The following is a 17176-nucleotide window of genomic DNA, read 5'->3' on the forward strand; positions in this document are numbered from 1 at the left end:
ATAATTAAATATAAATATAACGTAAAAGCAAAAACTCTTGTTTAAGCGTTCTGGCCATATTTTAGTAGTGACATGTTTATTGAAGTAAAGATTTGATAAATTCTGGCTTTAAGGCACCTCCCAAATCGAGATACCTTTCAAATACTTCGAACATTAAAAAAAGTGAGCAATTAAAAAAATTCTTAAAAAGTAATTTCTAAATAAAACCTCGTCTTGCTACTTGCTCGTGTAAATTTTTTTTATTGTTTTATATCTTGTCATTATTATGGTATCTCTTGTCGTTGATATCCTTCATGGATATCGATATCTGTATTTTTTTTATGTTATAGGGGGGAAACGAGCAGGAGGCTCACCTGATGGAAAGCGATACCACCGCCCATGGACATCTGCAACACCGAGGGGCTTGCAGTTGCGTTGCCGGCCTTTAAGGAAGGAGTAAGCTCTTTTTTTGAAGGTTCCCAAATCGTATCGGTTCGGAGAAACCGCCGGCGGAAGCTGGTTCCACAGAGTGGTTGTGCGAGGTAGAAAATGTCTTAAATATCGCGCTGTTGTGGACCTTGATGTCCGAAAAGTGGGGGTGGCATTTCGAATTTTGACGAGATGTCCGAAGGTGAAATTCTGCAGCCGGGATTAATCCGAACAATTCCTCGGGACATTCTCCGTGAAAAATTCGGTAGAAGATGCAGAGTAATCTAACATTTCTACGCAAAGCCAAGGGATCAAGCTGATCGGAAAGAGCTTGGTCTTCGATAATTCGAGCCGCTCTGCGTTGGATACGGTCAAATGCAAGGAGATGGTACTGGGGAACACCCGCCCAGAGGTGAGAGCAGTATTCCATGTGGGACAGAATTTGTGCCTTGTATAATTTTAGGCGATGGGCCAACATGAAAATACTGGCTTGCCTTGCTGAGCACACCGAGCTTTTTTGATGCCAATTTAGATTTGCCTTCCAATTGACCGTGGAACAAAACGAGGTTCGAAACATCGACGCCAAGTATTCCGATACTAGCTGTGGCGGCTATCGGAACGTTCTCGAATAGTGGAGATACGATAAATGGTGATTTTTTAGCGGTCAACGCGCAAACTTGTGTTCATTGGGGTTGAAGTGGGGTTGTTTTATGTAGTCTCGATATCAAACACAAGTTTATTATCTGTATACTCTATTCCAACAATTATAGCAGAAAAACTAAATAAACAACATTGGACGGGAAATTGATGTGATGTCATTGGATTGCGAGGCTTGATTTATGTAAAATATTCGCTATGCATTTGCGAAAAAAATTGACAACGTACGTTATGAACGTTGACAAAACTGTTATCAGAACTTTGGAAGTAAAATTAAAGAGGATATAAGTTTTTTTTTTATATATGTTGGCGGACGAGCATATGGGCCACCTGATGGTAAGTGGTCACCATCACCCATAGATAATGATGCTGTAAGTAATATTAACTATTCCTTACGTCGTCAATGCGCCACCAACCTTGGGAAATAAGATGTTATGTCCCTTGTGCCTGTAGTTACACTGGCTCACTCACCCTTCAAACCGGAACACAACAATACTGCGTACTGTTGTTTGGCGGCAGAATAACTGATGAGTGGGTGGTACCTACCCAGACGGACTTGCAAAACGCCCTACCACCAAGCCCACAAGTAGTCAAGTCTTATAACTAAATATATACCAATTAATCATAATCTTTTTACACACATAGTACACAAAATAATACGTAAATCTAAGGTTTGTTCATCTTTATTCCCACTTCGATTGGAACAGATTATACATGATAATATTGTAGGTGTTTACATTTTTACTAAAGTAAAAGACGAAGAGAAGTATAAGACGAATAAACGACAAAGTTTTTATTGGTACAAATTAAAGGTCCGTTTTTCTAAAGATTTAATTAAAGATATTGGAAATATTATTAAAAAATAAAACAACTAATTAAATGTATTCTAGACAAAACTAAAAAAAACTCAAAAAATATTCTAATACCATCGACGACAGTTATCTCGTATACTCATCGATATGAAAGAAAAACTTGAATATAGTTTTACATGTTCATTTGAATAATTAAACCTTTACTAATTAAATAAGCTCAAAACAATTAACTTTAAATAAGAATTATATTAGAGAAATCAACTTATTTAGGAATCGTTCTGGCTCTTTTAGTCCTAACTCCTGTCCTCAAGACCGGTCTATCTCCATCATTTAATTTTCTTTTACCAGTTTTCTTAAAAACTTCCACTGGAGTCGTACTAGGTTCTTCAACTCTGTCATTAGAACATACAGCTTCACTATATTGTTTTACGGTCGAATCTTCATTGAGCGGTTTATTTATTCCAGGGTTGTCTATAACCTTACCGATGTAAGATGTGTTCTGAAGACTTACCTTTTCCAGAGGACTAAGTACCTCTCCCACTGGGTCGGGCACGCTTACCTGAGACTCGAATGTCTCTGCTAAAAGACGATCGACTATGTTCACTTCTCTTGTATTAAAGAATTTCGACATAACCGATTTTAGTTGTTCTGGTATTATTTTTTGGGAAGTGTACATACTGGGAACAATAATCCTGTATTATTTATTGGAATCTACATATTATATAAACCAAATCTTGTCATATAAAGTGAAAAGTTTTATATACGCATATAAATCTCATAATAGATTGTGAAACATTAAGGGTACCAACAGTAATATACATAAGTATCCAAATATATTATCAGAACAGTTAGCAGAATTATTTGTTATTTACTGGACAAGCTAAAAGTGATTACAATAAACTACTGTTATAAATATAAACACATACTCGAAATCCGGATCCTGTCTAATTATGCCGTGCGAGTGAAGCAACTTCATGAGCTTTGTGGCGTTCACGTCGGATACACGAAAACGTTCCGTGATATTTCGCACCTCTATAGCTGGCAGTTCCGTACATAGCTCAAGAGTGCGACGGAATATGCTGAGACACTGTTGTATAATAATATTATTGTCTAAACGGTTCAGTTCAATATTTTTAATTAATATTAATTTGGTATGAAATGAGTCGAGATGGCCCAGTGGTTAGAACGAGTGCATCTTAACCGATGATTGCGGATTCACACCCAGGCAAGCACCGCTGATTAATGTGCTTGATTTGTCTTTATAATTCATCTCGTGCTCAGCGGTGAAGGAAAACATGAGGAAACCTGCATGTGACAAATTTCATAGAAATTCTGCCACATGTGTATTCCACCAACCCGCATTGGAACAGCATGGTGGAATATGTTCCAAACCTTCTCGTCAATGGGAGAGGAGGCCTTTAGCCCAGCAGTGGGAATTTACGAGCTGTTGTTATTGTTGTAGGTATGAAAAGTGGATATCTATTAAGCTCCGAGGAACTACTGTAGGAAATCACGTTTTGTCACGCCACTCACCATACCGAAACTGTTCGCTTCTTTTGTCCTACTCAAATATTGAGAAAACCATAAAAATCTAGATTAATACTGCCAGTTCTTATGTTATGGACTCGCTTGAGTACAAACGATTGAGTACGAACAAGGTAACAATATCCATAACACTGTATTTGATGACATCGATCAAAACTGAATAATTGTTACATAAGTTACTATTGTCAATATTCTTCAGTATCTTATAAAAAAAGGATTAACGATCTCGTTTAGATAAAACCTAAGCTAATATCCAGAGAATTTCGACCTTAGAATTACAATGTGACTTTGCTGCAGAAATTGAAACTTTTCAGAGAAGCCTGCTCGGAGATTCGTTATTGCATTAAACTTCTATTTTTAAATATTTAACACTATAAGCGTACCCACTCGCACAGAACATCCTTTTTTATTTAACATACATAGATTACTTTTTAAAAAAGTACTTGAATACACCTTTTTTTTTTCGCTGGAAAAACGCTTTACGCGCTTCTCCCACGTGATGGAAGTGGGGGGGGTGTGGGACTCCCCAGTTTCCTGGACACCGAGTGCACCCAGGACCACCGGGTTTACCCACTAAAAAACCAGCGGTACCCTCTCCGTCTTTCGACGGGTGCCACGGGATCGCTTACGCGTGCTACCGTGACGCCCTGACTTGAATACACCTCCGGATATATTAAGATTGCACTTGTCACCTCTCTCTTCTTGGCTGTCAGCGCGACGAGCTTGGTGTCGGTGGGCGTGCGCGAGGGGTCGCGGTCGTGGCACGGCGCGCAGCAGTGGCGCGGCGGGCGGGCGGCGCGCGACACGCCGTAGCACGCTGCGTGCTGCTGCGTATTGCAGTAGCTTCGCAACAATAACAACCACTTACCGAAATACATCTAAACTATGGAAATCGTTTCATTTCATAGCACTTTTACTTGGTGGTAGGGCTTTGTGCAAGCCCGTCTGGGTAGGTACCACCCAATCATCAGTTATTCTACCGCCAAACAACAGTACTCAGTATTGTTGTGTTCCGGTCTGAAGGGTGAGTGAGCCAGTGTAACTACAGGCACAAGGGACATAACATCTTAGTTCCCAAGGTTGGTGGCACATTGACGATGTAAGGAATAGTTAATAATTCTTACATCGTTAATGTCTATGGGCGATGGTGACCACTTACCATCAGGTGGCCCATATGCTCGTACGCCAACCTATACCATAAAAAAAAAAAGCAGGACCTTCGGTAGGATACTCATCAATTACTCTACGGTCATATATAAATGAGCAGAGATGGCCCAGTGGTTAGAACGCGTGCATCTTAACCGATGATTGCAGGTTCAAACCCAGGCAAGCACCAATATAAATATGTTCTTAATTTGTGTTTATAATTCATCTCGTGCTCGGCGGTGAAGGAAAACATCCTGAGGAAACCTGAATGTGTCTAATTTCATCGAAATTCTGCCACATTTGCATTCCATCAACCCGCATTGGAACAACGTGGTGGAATATGTTCCAAACCCTCTCCTTAATGGAGAAAGAGGCCTTATCTCAGCAGAGGAAAATACACAGGCTGTTACTTTAATTTACTTTTACTTTACATATATAAATGTTTTCTATTGCTATGATCTAGTGTGAATGGTAAGCCAGTGTAGTTAAAACCCAGTAACAAAAATCGAAGTTGGATAGCGGTTTTCAGTGGTTTTTTTAAAAACCGGAAAGTGTATTTAGTTAGTTGCTTGTGTCTTTACTATACCTGGCGCTGAAGGCAAAATTACCCTAAACTGACAAACTTTTCGGAATCACAAAATAAGTGTATTTTCGTATTGCAATCTAATTCTGTTTTCCTTTTCCTGGTGTTGCTTCAGAAAGGAGAACATAGAGAAGACTATGTGTATACTTTTCCCAGTTAACTTAATACTCAAAGGATTGCAACAACCCGATCAATAAACATACCTGGCGCCACTGCTACCACACAATTGTACAAGAAAATACAAAAAAAAAAACATGATACTCACTAACAAGTAAGAAGTTCACTTGAGTTGTAAGGTTCACCATCGTACTTGTTGCACGGACATACTAACTGAATCTCATTTTCCGAACGAACTTCTGAACCTGACGTGCCAAGACATTTGATATTAAAGCGTCGATAAATAATATGAAAGAAGAACCATATCTCATATGAAAAAGTCTCCGTCAAAATTGCGTTAAATTATGGTCGCACTACTGTAGCAATAAGGTAAATACCAAAGAAAGAGAGGTAACATATACTGGATTTTGAGTAACTATTCCCTCAATCTGTCCACAATAACCCCATTTATACAAACCCCTTTTATGATGTGTATGGAACGATGATTTACTTTAAACTATTTCTACTTGTCCACTATATGAGACGTTTCTCTTTTGTTTCTACCCACCATGACATAAAAAGTGACTATTTGAGATATATTTGTTTATTAGTAATTGATGAACTTAAATATCTACTTACTCTTCCCTTTTACAAAATTATGGAAATAATATGAAGTAACTGTAGTAAATAAGCAGTGTTTCAGAAATGATTAGGTTTTTGCTCGTAAACTATGTGTCACTAGATTATTTTTTTGATATCAGCATTTTTAGTACAATATCAATGGGAACAGGTCTATCAAAATCAGTATAATCTCTTAATTTATTGTTTATAATAATAATTTAGGCAAGATTCAATTGAAAATGGCTTACGATACTTACCAGATAATTCCATTTCGTTTGTTAGCACCGGTGCATTTTGAGATGGCTATAACATACAGTTATATGTTTATATTTCTTAGCAATTAATTAATCTTTACTTGGTGACAGGGCTTTGTGCAAGCCCGTCTGGGTAGGTACCACCCACTCATCAGTTATTCTACCGCCAAATAACAGTACTCAGAATTGTTGTATTCCGGTTTAAAGGGTGATTGAGCCAGTGTAACTACGAGCACAAGGGATATAACATCCTAGTTCCCAAGGTTGGTGGCGCATTGACGATGTAAGGAATAGTTAATATTTCTTACAGCGTCATTGTCTATGGGTGATGGTGACCACTTACCATCAGGTGGCCTATATGCTCGTCCACCAACCTATATCATAAAAAAAAATAATTTCAAAGTTTAACTTCAATATAGTAAGTATGCAGTATACGAAATTTATTTTGGTATCATACCAAAGTAAATTGAAGAATATACACGTATGATATGAATGTATAAACATATACAAATTAAAATTCGAATTCGTCATTTGTAATTAATTCATAATTTTAAAGAACGTGATAAATTCGTTAATTCTAATTAAATCACAATTTTAAAGAACGTGATATAAAACTTGAATGGATTATTTAATGACAATGAGAGTCATTCATAGGAATGCCATTGAAACGAGTCTTTAATCTTAAGAATGAAATCACAAGTGTATTAAATGCAGACGACATCTATTTTTTTTTTACTTACTATAGCTTCATGGCTGGCTCTCATTTGCTCCTTTATGTAAGAGCGAGCAATCAGCTTATGATAAGGTGTTTCGACCCAGCCAAGCTTGATGGCTTCAGACAGCGTTGGGTCTAAATGATCTTCAGTTTCATTGGTGGAGAGGTAGCCTGGTGCTTGATAGTCAGCGGGGGCATCTATTATTGGCAGACAGGTGCACTATAATAAACCTTAGCGGAATTATATATATCTTTTTTTAACTCGAAAGTATTGCAAAGTTATTCAGTCAACATTTGTATATTTTTGTGTCTTAATAGGCATGTACTTATTATATTAGCAAGAAATAGTTATTTTGTTAGTATCTAAATCTAGTCAGTCTTCAATAGGCTATTTGACAATGCGAAAAAAAAAGTGTCTTTTATTATAATCAGTATATATTATGAGTATATAAATAGTGATTTAACAACGAAAATTGAAAATAATACTTGATTTATCTAAAAATCCATAAATAAAAATGCATTTTTCTAAACGTTTGTCACGTGTCAAAAAACGCTCCGGATTGGACAGGCTTATGGTGAAGTCACTTGCTCGTTATCCTTGCTTGCCTACTATATGTACCACATATTAAAATACAGGCAAGTGACGTCACCGACCCCATTGCAGCGCCATGTCCAAGTAGCGTTTTCGCGCTGTATTTAAACATGGAATTTTTAATATGAAATTTTCCGGCAAAAAAGTACTAGAAATAAAAAAATCAACTTCTACTGGGTTCCTGAATCTCTACTAAATAATGTAAAAGGAATTTTAAAAAATAGTCAAAAAGCCTATTAGATAGTGTTTATTATAATTTGACAGTACACCAGAATGTAATCTAAAGTGTCCTATTGACATACTACACTTCTATTACTACACTACTACTACCACACTTAGTAGTATATCCTATATTAAGGACACTGGAATATTAAATTTGACTAAAATAAAAATAATAGCTTATCCAACCAAAAATCGTTTACCTTCATTATAATATAGCCGCAGACTGACATCATAGGACGATGGCAGGTCGTTCTGACATGCCTGCATTATAACGACGCAGGCTCTTATCAGGTGGATGGTACGTTCTCTTACATTTTCGAACGTATATTTCGTGCTTTGTTTAACATTATCCCGATTTTTTGAATGAACATTCATGGTCACCCCATCGTCAGTATATGAATACTCAAAAATGTGATATTCAATTAAATTTTCTAGTTTACATTCTTCTTCGTAAAAGCAAAGCGCTAATTGATGAAGCTAAAGAAATATATTAATATAAGTTTACTATAATTTATTATAATATGGCAAATGCGTTAATCGCTAAGGAAAAATAAAAACTTACATATTTCTTATCAAAAGCCTCAAATGCTTGTACTAAAGCCGTACTAAGAAACTGTGCAAGTTCATCGCGACATTTTTTCTTTAGAATACGTAATTTCACACCACCAAAAGATTCGACCATATAACTGTCTTCCGGAAATGCATTTTTTAAATATGTTATCGTACTAACAGCCACAACTGTCAGCTGTTTCATAAAAGCTAGAGAACTTGTATAATTCTCGGTTGCTTGACGAGGAAACACTTTAACCCACTCTGACACGGCCTAAAGTGAAAACATCAGTTAAATTAAACTGTATTATTTAAACTTCTACCGTCAATTGCGTTTTATATTACAACTATAATAAATTATAAATAAATATGTAAACCTGATTCGTAGGGGTTGCAGTGGCGGTCATTATTTTGAATAATTTATAATAACAAATATACTCTTCTTCTTTAGTTCAGACACCAAATTAATGAAAACTCCCGCCAAAAACGTCGCTACACAGATTGCAGTTGTCAAAGACTATATAAACTGCAAAAGGCTCCAGTTTAAACTTTACAGTTCACTAGTTTCACTCCTTGAAAGGCACGTGCGAATCTTTGATTTAATTTTTTTTTTTAATTATATTCTGTTAGAAAATTTTAATTTAATGCTAATCTAAGTATCTACAAAAAAAAGATAAAGAACTATAAAATTGTCTATCTAACATTGTCAACTTTATTGTTCGAAAAGTCGAGAGTGTAACATCTATAAAATAATTTACAGTAAGTAAAACAGATCAAGCATAATATAAACTCTATGCTCATGTAAGTAGGTTTTATGGAAATGTTTTAATAAAAAAAAACAATTTTGACATACATTCATATACGAATTGAAAAAAAATAATTTGTAATCGTTTTGTAAAACTTCTTAATTATTTTTAAAATAAACTAATAAAATGTTGTGTCCCGAAGGTGCCCAGCTTCAAATTGAGAACTCTTTAAAGAATGAAGAAAATGCTTGTAGTAAGAAAAACAATGTTGAAGGTCCGGATAACTTGGAGCTGAATGCTTATAAAACTTCTAAAAGCTGGAAGAAATCTATTACAAATTTTTTTCGAAATCAACTTCGGTCTACTAAATCAAATGATGTATGAAATTGTAAATTTTATTCGATGAAGACGTAGTTGTATTCGTTTATTTAAATTTAACCAATAAAATTGCAGGGCGATCGACCAACAGGTAAACAAGAAAAATTTGAGGAGAAGGAGATAGCCCCTGAGCAAAAATGGCAATCCTTGGGAAAAGTTTTTAAACGTCAAAGTTTTGCTGAGCACTGGCGGAATTCTCCTGTGCAGCAGGGAGAATCTTCATCTCAAAACAAACGTCATGCTATTCGTAAAGTGTTTTCTAGCTATTTGGGGAAATCTCAAAAATGTAAATCTGATTCACTTGAAAATTAATATTTATTCGATAGTGAAAGTAATTAAATAAATTTATTTTATTTGTTTGTTTTCTTTTTTAATTCTATAAGTTGTAACAAATTTTCTAGTAATAGTATTAGCATAGTACACATTTAAAGTGAATGTTATTTTTACAAATATCGTAATAAACAATAAATAGATATGGCAATAAAATAATTACCTTGCAATCCACATTTTATCTGTCAGTTAGTGACGGCCTTTGACATAGAACAAAAAAAAACGAAAAGTTGTGTGACATTTCCGCAGGCCCTCAAGGAATGAAATTAATTTTTGGCTTTTAGTTTAAAATAATGTCCAGGATTATGTGTTTATTTTATATTTATTTAATTGATGGTGCATAAAGAGGTCGCTTTAATTTTACGTACATATATTATTTAAAGTGCGCTACTTTACTCGTGAATACGCCCTTGAAAACAGTGATACAAAAAGTCTAAAGTCAGCATAGCAACAACACTTCAGAGGATTTAATTCTTGTTTTAAAGAAAATTACAGGTTGCAGTCTGTAGAAGTGCCTTTTTGAGGTAAGGATGACGGAGAATATTAAAAATAACGTTAAATTTCAGTATGTATGTATCTACAGTTCCTTGTTTTACTATACTTATCTTTGTGTATGTTCAATCATAGTATGTCTAACTGTGTGTGCGACGTTATAAAGAGTATGCACGTTATACATTCGTAGAGCTTGTAGTTTGTTATAAGTAATTGTTTTAATTTATTTTATTGCGATTTTTCATACCCAATCATTACCTCACTGAAACTATCTGATCTTATTATATTAAACACATTTATAATTAAAAAAAAAGATCAATATTTTGGTATTCTATCTCTCATAATAATCATTTGTTAAGGTTACAAATATATAAAAAATATCTAAAGTATAAAGTAATTAAACAAAACTTCTAATATTAATAATTGTACTAGTCAAATTTATACTTCTATTTCTAAATGTAAACTAATAGTCTTATTTGCTGGACATGCTATGTTTTTTGATATTTTAGACTCACATACACTTAAAAATGTTCTGTGGCTTGTGTATGTTATTGTATATAATTTAGCTATCAAAATTTAAACTTCATCATCTCTAGAATCAACATCATAGATAAATTTAATAAATATAAAAATCAACGCACAGTTCACTATAGAAAGACAATATTTATCAAGGCACATCAATTATTTATTTAAAGTAAGTAGTTCTGCCCATATTCATAACGCTATTCACATGCTATTATATATGTATTCACATGCCCACTTACATATCTTAATAATAAACTTTTATAGATACCATGGTAGGTTAAACCTATTCCTTTTTCTGACATGAGTGAACATTTATTGTCACATGGTCCAACATACATCCTACCATTCAACTAAAAAATGTTTTTTTAATATGAATAGATTATAAAATAATAAGAGTAAAAATAAAATAAAATTCCACTTCTAAGGGTTATAAAGGAAATGTTGTTCCAATAACATTTACTTCTTACATATTCCTACCTATTTAGCTCATATTAGGGCATACATATGGGCAAATAGACGACCTGATAGTAAGTGATCAGCACTGTCCAGAGACATAGGTATTGTAAGAAATGTTAACCAGATGTACTGATAATGTTAAGGACATTGACAATACACCACTATTGGTATCCTTGGACTAGGAAAAAGATATGATGTGCCTTGTGACTGTATACATAATGTTTATTCAAAACTTTTAACCAAATACTACAATTCTAGTTTTGCAGTTTGATAGTAGATATAAATATCATGAATGGGTGGACTATGATATCTGATATGAAATTTTGATTGTTAAAATTATTTCCTTTTTTTTTCAGATGTGTGCTGAAGATATATGGAGGTTAAGGCTAGTAGAGGACAACAGTTTAATTTGATAAGTAGTTTTTAAGTATCATAGTGGTGCTTTTGTTAATGTAAGATGATAACTCGGAGATGGTTTCATCCATCATTGAATGGAGTGGATGCAGAGAAGCTGTTACTAGAGTCTGGCCGAGATGGATATTTCCTGGCTAGACCGAGCATGAGCAACAAAGGTGATTTCACTTTATCTGTACGGAGAGGGACTGAAGTAATCCACATTAAAATACAAAACAATGGCGAATTTCTTGATCTATATGGAGGCGAAAAGTTTGCCACTCTATCCGAATTGGTTCAGTTCTACATGGACAATCAGGGCCAACTACGCGAAAAAAACGGAAATATCATTCGAATAAAAACACCTCTTAATTGTGCTGATCCCACAACTGAAAGGTGGTATCATGGTCAACTCACCGCTAAAGAGGCAGAACGGATGATGCTAGAGAATGGTAAAAATGGTTCTTTTCTGGTAAGAGAATCGCAGCGTCAACCAGGTGACTTTGTGCTCTCCGTTCGCACGCGAGATAGAGTTACGCATGTGATAATAAGGAGAAAGGACAATAAATATGATGTTGGCGGCGGCCAATCTTTTGACGATCTTGTCAGTCTGATAGAACACTATCGAAACTATCCTATGGTTGAAACAACAGGTGATGTATTGAGGCTTATCCAACCTTTTAACGCAACACGTATCCAAGTGCATCACTTCCATACACGAGTTAAACAACTGCAGAAAGAAAACGAGGGACCGATAGAGAGCATGGCGTACAAACAAGGTTTTTGGGAGGAATTTGAAACTTTACAAATGATGGAAAATTTACAGCTTTTTGATAGAATGGAAGGTTCTAAGCCGGAAAATATTAGAAAAAACAGATATAAAAATATTATTCCATTTGATCACACTCGAGTAATTCTACGGGACATTCCATCTGACGCCCCACCGGGTTCCGATTATATTAATGCAAATTACATCCGTTGCGATTTCATTGATTCCAATTCTGACTCACAGGATTTGAACGGAAGTAATGAGAACAACTCTCCCCACGCTAAAGACGGCGCATCAAAAATAAAAGGGAAAACATCACCCACTCACAAGGGAGTAATTATCACGCAGGAAAAACCGAGAGAAATTTCAAAAGGTTATGGTAATGGTACTCACAAGCTTATACCCCCCTTCGAACTCAATGTTCTCCGCACGAATCCAAACTACGTAAACACTACCATACCAAAATCTACGGAAGTCATTGAAAATGGTGATCCGGACAAGGTATATAACAAAATCTACATTGCTACACAAGGTTGTCTCTCAACCACGATTTATCAATTTTGGTCGATGATATGGCAGGAAGACGTACGTATCATAATTATGACAACAAAAGAAATAGAACGCGGTAAGGTAAAGTGTGAGCGGTACTGGCCCGAACTTAATAAGACAGAAGTGATAAAAAAGTATACCATTTACAACGAGTCCGAGTCTTCCACTCAAGATTACACTTTACGACGTTTTGTTGTGACGAAGAAAGATGAACCGAGCATCAAGAGGACCATATACCATTTTCACTTCACTGCATGGCCCGACCACGGAGTACCTTCGGAACCCGGTCGAGTGCTAAACATTTTACTCGACGTTAACTACAGGCTGCAGCAAATAATGACCGGCCCAGATCCGCCAAGCCAGGCTGTTGTGTGCGTCCATTGCTCTGCGGGCATCGGCAGAACCGGTACATTCATTGTTATTGATATGATTCTGGATCAAATACGGAAAGAGGGTTTCGATTGTGAAATAGATATTCATCGGACAGTGCAGATGGTTCGAGACCAACGATCTGGTATGGTACAGAACGAGGCTCAATATAAGTTCATATACATGGCCTTGCTAGAGTTTATTGAAACTGAAAAACAACGTGTGGGACTCCGGCCTGCGCCAGCTTCAGAAGCTCCGCGTATGTGATCCCTGTTAAAATGTATTCAAAGTAAGAGAATCCTTTCTCAAATATTTGCAAACGCTTTATCGAATGAAAAAAGTAAGGAACTTTCGTTTCTTAGATTAGAGATTTGAAATGCAAATCGATAGTTTAATAGATGTTACATATATGTAACTTTTAAATCATTTCTGTGCAGATTTTAAATTTGACGATAGATTTATTGTAATGCAATACTTTATATAAATGAGAAGATATTTTTCACTGATTGTTATGAAAATATTAAGAATACTTTATAATAAGTTACTCCTTTCGAAGGACGCAAATTAACGACCCAAGCCAATAAATTAGTCACCGTGTTTTTCTTTAGACGTTAAAGAGTGAATCTGAAAATAGCAATTTAAATTTTCCTGTTTATTATATTGCTTCATATTCATGAAAGATACTTTATATTTTTCTTTATAAAAGTTGCGATGGAGTAATTATGTATATTTAAAACAATTAGCTCTAGCATTCATTATTTTTTTCTCAGAAATCTTGTAATTCGAATACGCTTCACTGGTAATTAAAACGAGATTGAAAATAATAAATCTTATAAAGTTCAACTATAGTACCTAATTGTTGGTGATAAATAATATAAAATATGAAACGGAGACCTGATAATGTTTCAAATAATTTAATTGCTTTAAAATTGTACTATATGAAGTCAGGAGGTTGACTTTAATGTGATCTCGAATCGATTTTGAATTAGACAGAGTATATTTTTTATTTGCATATGGTATGAGTAATTGAGTTAGAAAAAAACACGAACTTTTAATTTGAAACAACTTCAGTAGAACACATAACGAAAATACATCGATATATTTGCCTCATCTAAAAAAACAGATATTAGCTGTAAATCTATAGTGACCATAATATTTTTCTATTGTAATGGTAATTTTTTTTTTTTATAATTTTTAATAGGATATGTAGTTGAGGCGACCTTTTTTTTATAAATTATCTTTCGGCCATGATACCTCTAATCCACACAAATAATATTTTTTAAAGTATGTAATAAGGTAGTTATAGTATGTCGATATATCTACCTACCAATGAAATAATTTTTATCTAAATATTTGATAGTGTTTATTCTATACTAGTTTTTGAGCCTGATGATTGTGTTTTTGATTTTTTTTATTTTGGCAACTGACAGGTGCTTACGGAGTTTGTCTCATATTTCGCCTTAGGCGATGGTGCGATATTTTTTTTAAGAAATTTATTTTCTATTTGTGTATATGATATTGAGTTTAAATCAATTGAGTGATCTATTATAAAGCACAATATAATATGTATAAAATCGTTATAATTATTTTGTAATTTATTTATTTGAATATTTTGACGTGCTATTTAGAGAATGACACGTTATTCTCATAAAATTATAATTCATGATATCACATCGCGCTGTATAGATAATGCATTGCTCAATTGATTTAAATCTTTTCTACGTTGTTGGCATTTTATTTATAATATATTCCAATTTGTAAAGCTGAGCTTATGTATTTTGCGTGGAGATAAATACAGAAACAAAAAAAAATGTTATCTGCAAATGATATATGTTGTGTTATATAATATAATAATGAATAAAATGTGATATTGTACAAATATGTTACTTTTATTATGGTTTCCTGTCCATATTACGGCCACACCTACCAATTTCGAAAGCTTCCAGCTACACATGAGGTATGAGTGATGTACTCTTTCACGTCCAATGGAACGCACGACGATATGCGAAAGCGATACTTGGCGCAGGACCAAATAGTATACTTCTTACTCAAACTATACAGCTACTTAAATAACATTTACTGCTCATTTTGGTTTGTGGATTTGAACTAGGTCTTGAGTCAAATATGACTAGACCAATGTTTTAGATATTATACAAAGCGATAATTAATATAAATAATTTATGATCCATATATAAATTCTTATTTATTTATATTAAGACAACAAGACAAAAAATAGTGAGAGATTTTTAATTCTCTTTATTACATTATAGTATTTTTAATACAATTTTTATTTTTACTATGAAGGAACCTTAACTAAATGTTTACAAATCTAAAACACGATGAGATATCTTAGATATAGACTTAATTACATGTAAATTTTCATTCTGTTCTCATTTACATATACATTTACGACATAAAAGTAGCTATTGCTGTATTCCAAACAAGATACTACACTGCATATATCATTTAAATTTGATCAGTTGTTTGTAACATTGTTATAAGATTAGTCAGAAACTAATTTAAATACCAAGATAAAAATCTAAAAATTAATTAAACATTTATATTGTACATACAATTACCACTAAATTTTTGAAGTTATAGTTGTAGTGATAGTTTTAACTATCAACTTTTATATTACTTTATCTTATATGATTCAGTTTATTATACCATTTTGAGAACATTCTAAATATTTATTAACTTGAGGATCATTTTTTAACATTTAAATTAACAACAAGAAATATACAATATTTAATTTTTATTTCCAAGTATCTACTCATCAATTGTCAGTTTAGCGAGCCTGTTCCAATACTATTTGTGGTTTACATATAAGAAAACAAAATATTTTTAAAAATTATATGTTTGATACAATGATATCTAAGTATGACCACATTTTCAATATATTTTCAGTAATTGACTATTAAGGAAATTCAATCATCATTATTAACTGGAATTTCTTCAATGCCTTCGGTTTCATTCACTAATGCTCGTTCCAAGATTACTCTTCCCTCTTTGTATCTGAAAAATAGATTCAGGAATATTTCATTTAATTTAAAAACAATTATATACCAATAAATAACAATTGGAATCATAAGTTTTAAAGATTATTGGTCCTTTTTTAATATGACTGGGTAATTAATAAATACATGAACTGCATCTATTATAAAGTCTAATACATGTTATATATAAATTTTTAAAAAATCTAAAGATAGGTAATCATAATGATAATCATAGTGAAAGTAATCGTAGTAATCAAGTGCTGGTTGACTGGAAGAGATCCCTTTTTGGGATAAGTCTGAATCTGTATAACTTATATTTTATATTACTTTACACATATAATACCTCTGATTCTCTTCTGTAGCAAACTCGTAGACCCAACCGAGCTTAGTCGTACAATTTTTGCAAGAAACATCGCGAACCATATGTCTCCCAGTCAGCATTACTCTATCCTGTACTTCAGAATATACTAGGTTTACCACTTTATGGAAAAGAAACGCACGACCTATAAAAAAAAGTCATATGTATATAAACATACTCTTTCGTTTATCAAAAGTCATCAGCTGTTGTCTGTTACCTGTCGCCCCAGTAAATCGGGTGCTGATTAATTCGGAACGATTTGTTAATACTACATCGCATGCAGCACATGAAAACAAACGAGTTCCACCGATATGATCCAAAAATATTTTACCCATTTTACGACTTCCTTTGTTCAGAAGGGAGAGAGTATAAAATCCATATCATAATGCATGTATTAGTAATTTGACGTAAGCAAGCGTAACCAAAATAAACTTCAAGTTGTTGATTGTTTCAAAGAGTCTTTAGACACATTATTCTATTTGTCTTTGGCATAGAGTGAAACCGAGTACATTTTCATTTATTTTATTCGATTAAGTATCGTTATTGTTATTTTAAATGGTAAATACTTTAAATGTTCAGTTATGAATAAAAAATAAAGCCTATGCTTTAATTGAT

The 17176-nt window shown here is 33.8% G+C and overlaps 4 protein-coding genes across 4 annotated transcripts; 2 read left to right on the forward strand and 2 right to left on the reverse strand.

Annotated features, from left to right (window-relative positions):
- Nucleotides 1–2139: 2139 nt before the first annotated feature.
- LOC124544238 lies at nucleotides 2140–8607 on the reverse strand. The gene is made up of 9 exons (XM_047122710.1): nucleotides 8578–8607; nucleotides 8214–8474; nucleotides 7852–8128; nucleotides 6863–7035; nucleotides 6126–6171; nucleotides 5417–5513; nucleotides 4115–4265; nucleotides 2804–2964; nucleotides 2140–2554 (listed from the first exon to the last, which is right to left on the reverse strand). Exons 1-9 carry the CDS (start codon nucleotides 8605–8607, stop codon nucleotides 2140–2142), a joined length of 1611 nt encoding a protein of 536 aa, XP_046978666.1.
- Nucleotides 8608–9047: 440 nt separating this feature from the next.
- On the forward strand, nucleotides 9048–9669 carry LOC124544527. The gene is made up of 2 exons (XM_047123125.1): nucleotides 9048–9324; nucleotides 9400–9669. Exons 1-2 carry the CDS (start codon nucleotides 9133–9135, stop codon nucleotides 9634–9636), a joined length of 429 nt encoding a protein of 142 aa, XP_046979081.1. The 5' UTR covers nucleotides 9048–9132; the 3' UTR covers nucleotides 9637–9669.
- Nucleotides 9670–9844: 175 nt separating this feature from the next.
- Nucleotides 9845–15020, forward strand: LOC124543992 (tyrosine-protein phosphatase corkscrew). Its single transcript, XM_047122312.1, has 2 exons — nucleotides 9845–10178; nucleotides 11484–15020. The coding sequence occupies exon 2, from the start codon at nucleotides 11585–11587 to the stop codon at nucleotides 13472–13474; it is 1890 nt and encodes a 629-aa protein (XP_046978268.1). The 5' UTR covers nucleotides 9845–10178; nucleotides 11484–11584; the 3' UTR covers nucleotides 13475–15020.
- Nucleotides 15021–16080: 1060 nt separating this feature from the next.
- On the reverse strand, nucleotides 16081–17019 carry LOC124543993 (protein yippee-like 5). The gene is made up of 3 exons (XM_047122313.1): nucleotides 16779–17019; nucleotides 16547–16706; nucleotides 16081–16222 (listed from the first exon to the last, which is right to left on the reverse strand). The coding sequence occupies exons 1-3, from the start codon at nucleotides 16894–16896 to the stop codon at nucleotides 16135–16137; spliced, it is 366 nt and encodes a 121-aa protein (XP_046978269.1). The 5' UTR covers nucleotides 16897–17019; the 3' UTR covers nucleotides 16081–16134.
- Nucleotides 17020–17176: the final 157 nt, after the last annotated feature.

Source organism: Vanessa cardui, chromosome 4 (genome assembly GCF_905220365.1).
Source record: "Vanessa cardui chromosome 4, ilVanCard2.1, whole genome shotgun sequence".
Classification (NCBI taxonomy): domain Eukaryota; kingdom Metazoa; phylum Arthropoda; class Insecta; order Lepidoptera; family Nymphalidae; genus Vanessa; species Vanessa cardui.

Excerpts from the sequence above, each read along its gene's own strand:
- LOC124543993 (XM_047122313.1), bottom strand. The coding sequence starts at position 16,896 with ATGGGTAAAATATTTTTGGATCATATCGGTGGAACTCGTTTGTTTTCA. Across the intron at positions 16,707-16,778 it reads CCGATTTACTGGGGCGACAG|GTCGTGCGTTTCTTTTCCAT; the intron begins GTAACAGACAAC and ends TTTTTTTTATAG. Across the intron at positions 16,223-16,546 it reads GCTACAGAAGAGAATCAGAG|ATACAAAGAGGGAAGAGTAA; the intron begins GTATTATATGTG and ends TCTATTTTTCAG.
- LOC124544238 (XM_047122710.1), bottom strand. The coding sequence starts at position 8,607 with ATGACCGCCACTGCAACCCCTACGAATCAG. Across the intron at positions 7,036-7,851 it reads GCGGCTATATTATAATGAAG|ATGCCCCCGCTGACTATCAA; the intron begins GTAAACGATTTT and ends TGCCAATAATAG. Across the intron at positions 2,555-2,803 it reads AGACAGGATCCGGATTTCGA|TATGTACACTTCCCAAAAAA; the intron begins GTATGTGTTTAT and ends TATTGTTCCCAG.
- LOC124544527 (XM_047123125.1), top strand. The coding sequence starts at position 9,133 with ATGTTGTGTCCCGAAGGTGCCCAGCTTCAAATTGAGAACTCTTTAAAG. Across the intron at positions 9,325-9,399 it reads GGTCTACTAAATCAAATGAT|GGCGATCGACCAACAGGTAA; the intron begins GTATGAAATTGT and ends ATAAAATTGCAG.
- LOC124543992 (XM_047122312.1), top strand. The coding sequence starts at position 11,585 with ATGATAACTCGGAGATGGTTTCATCCATCATTGAATGGAGTGGATGCA.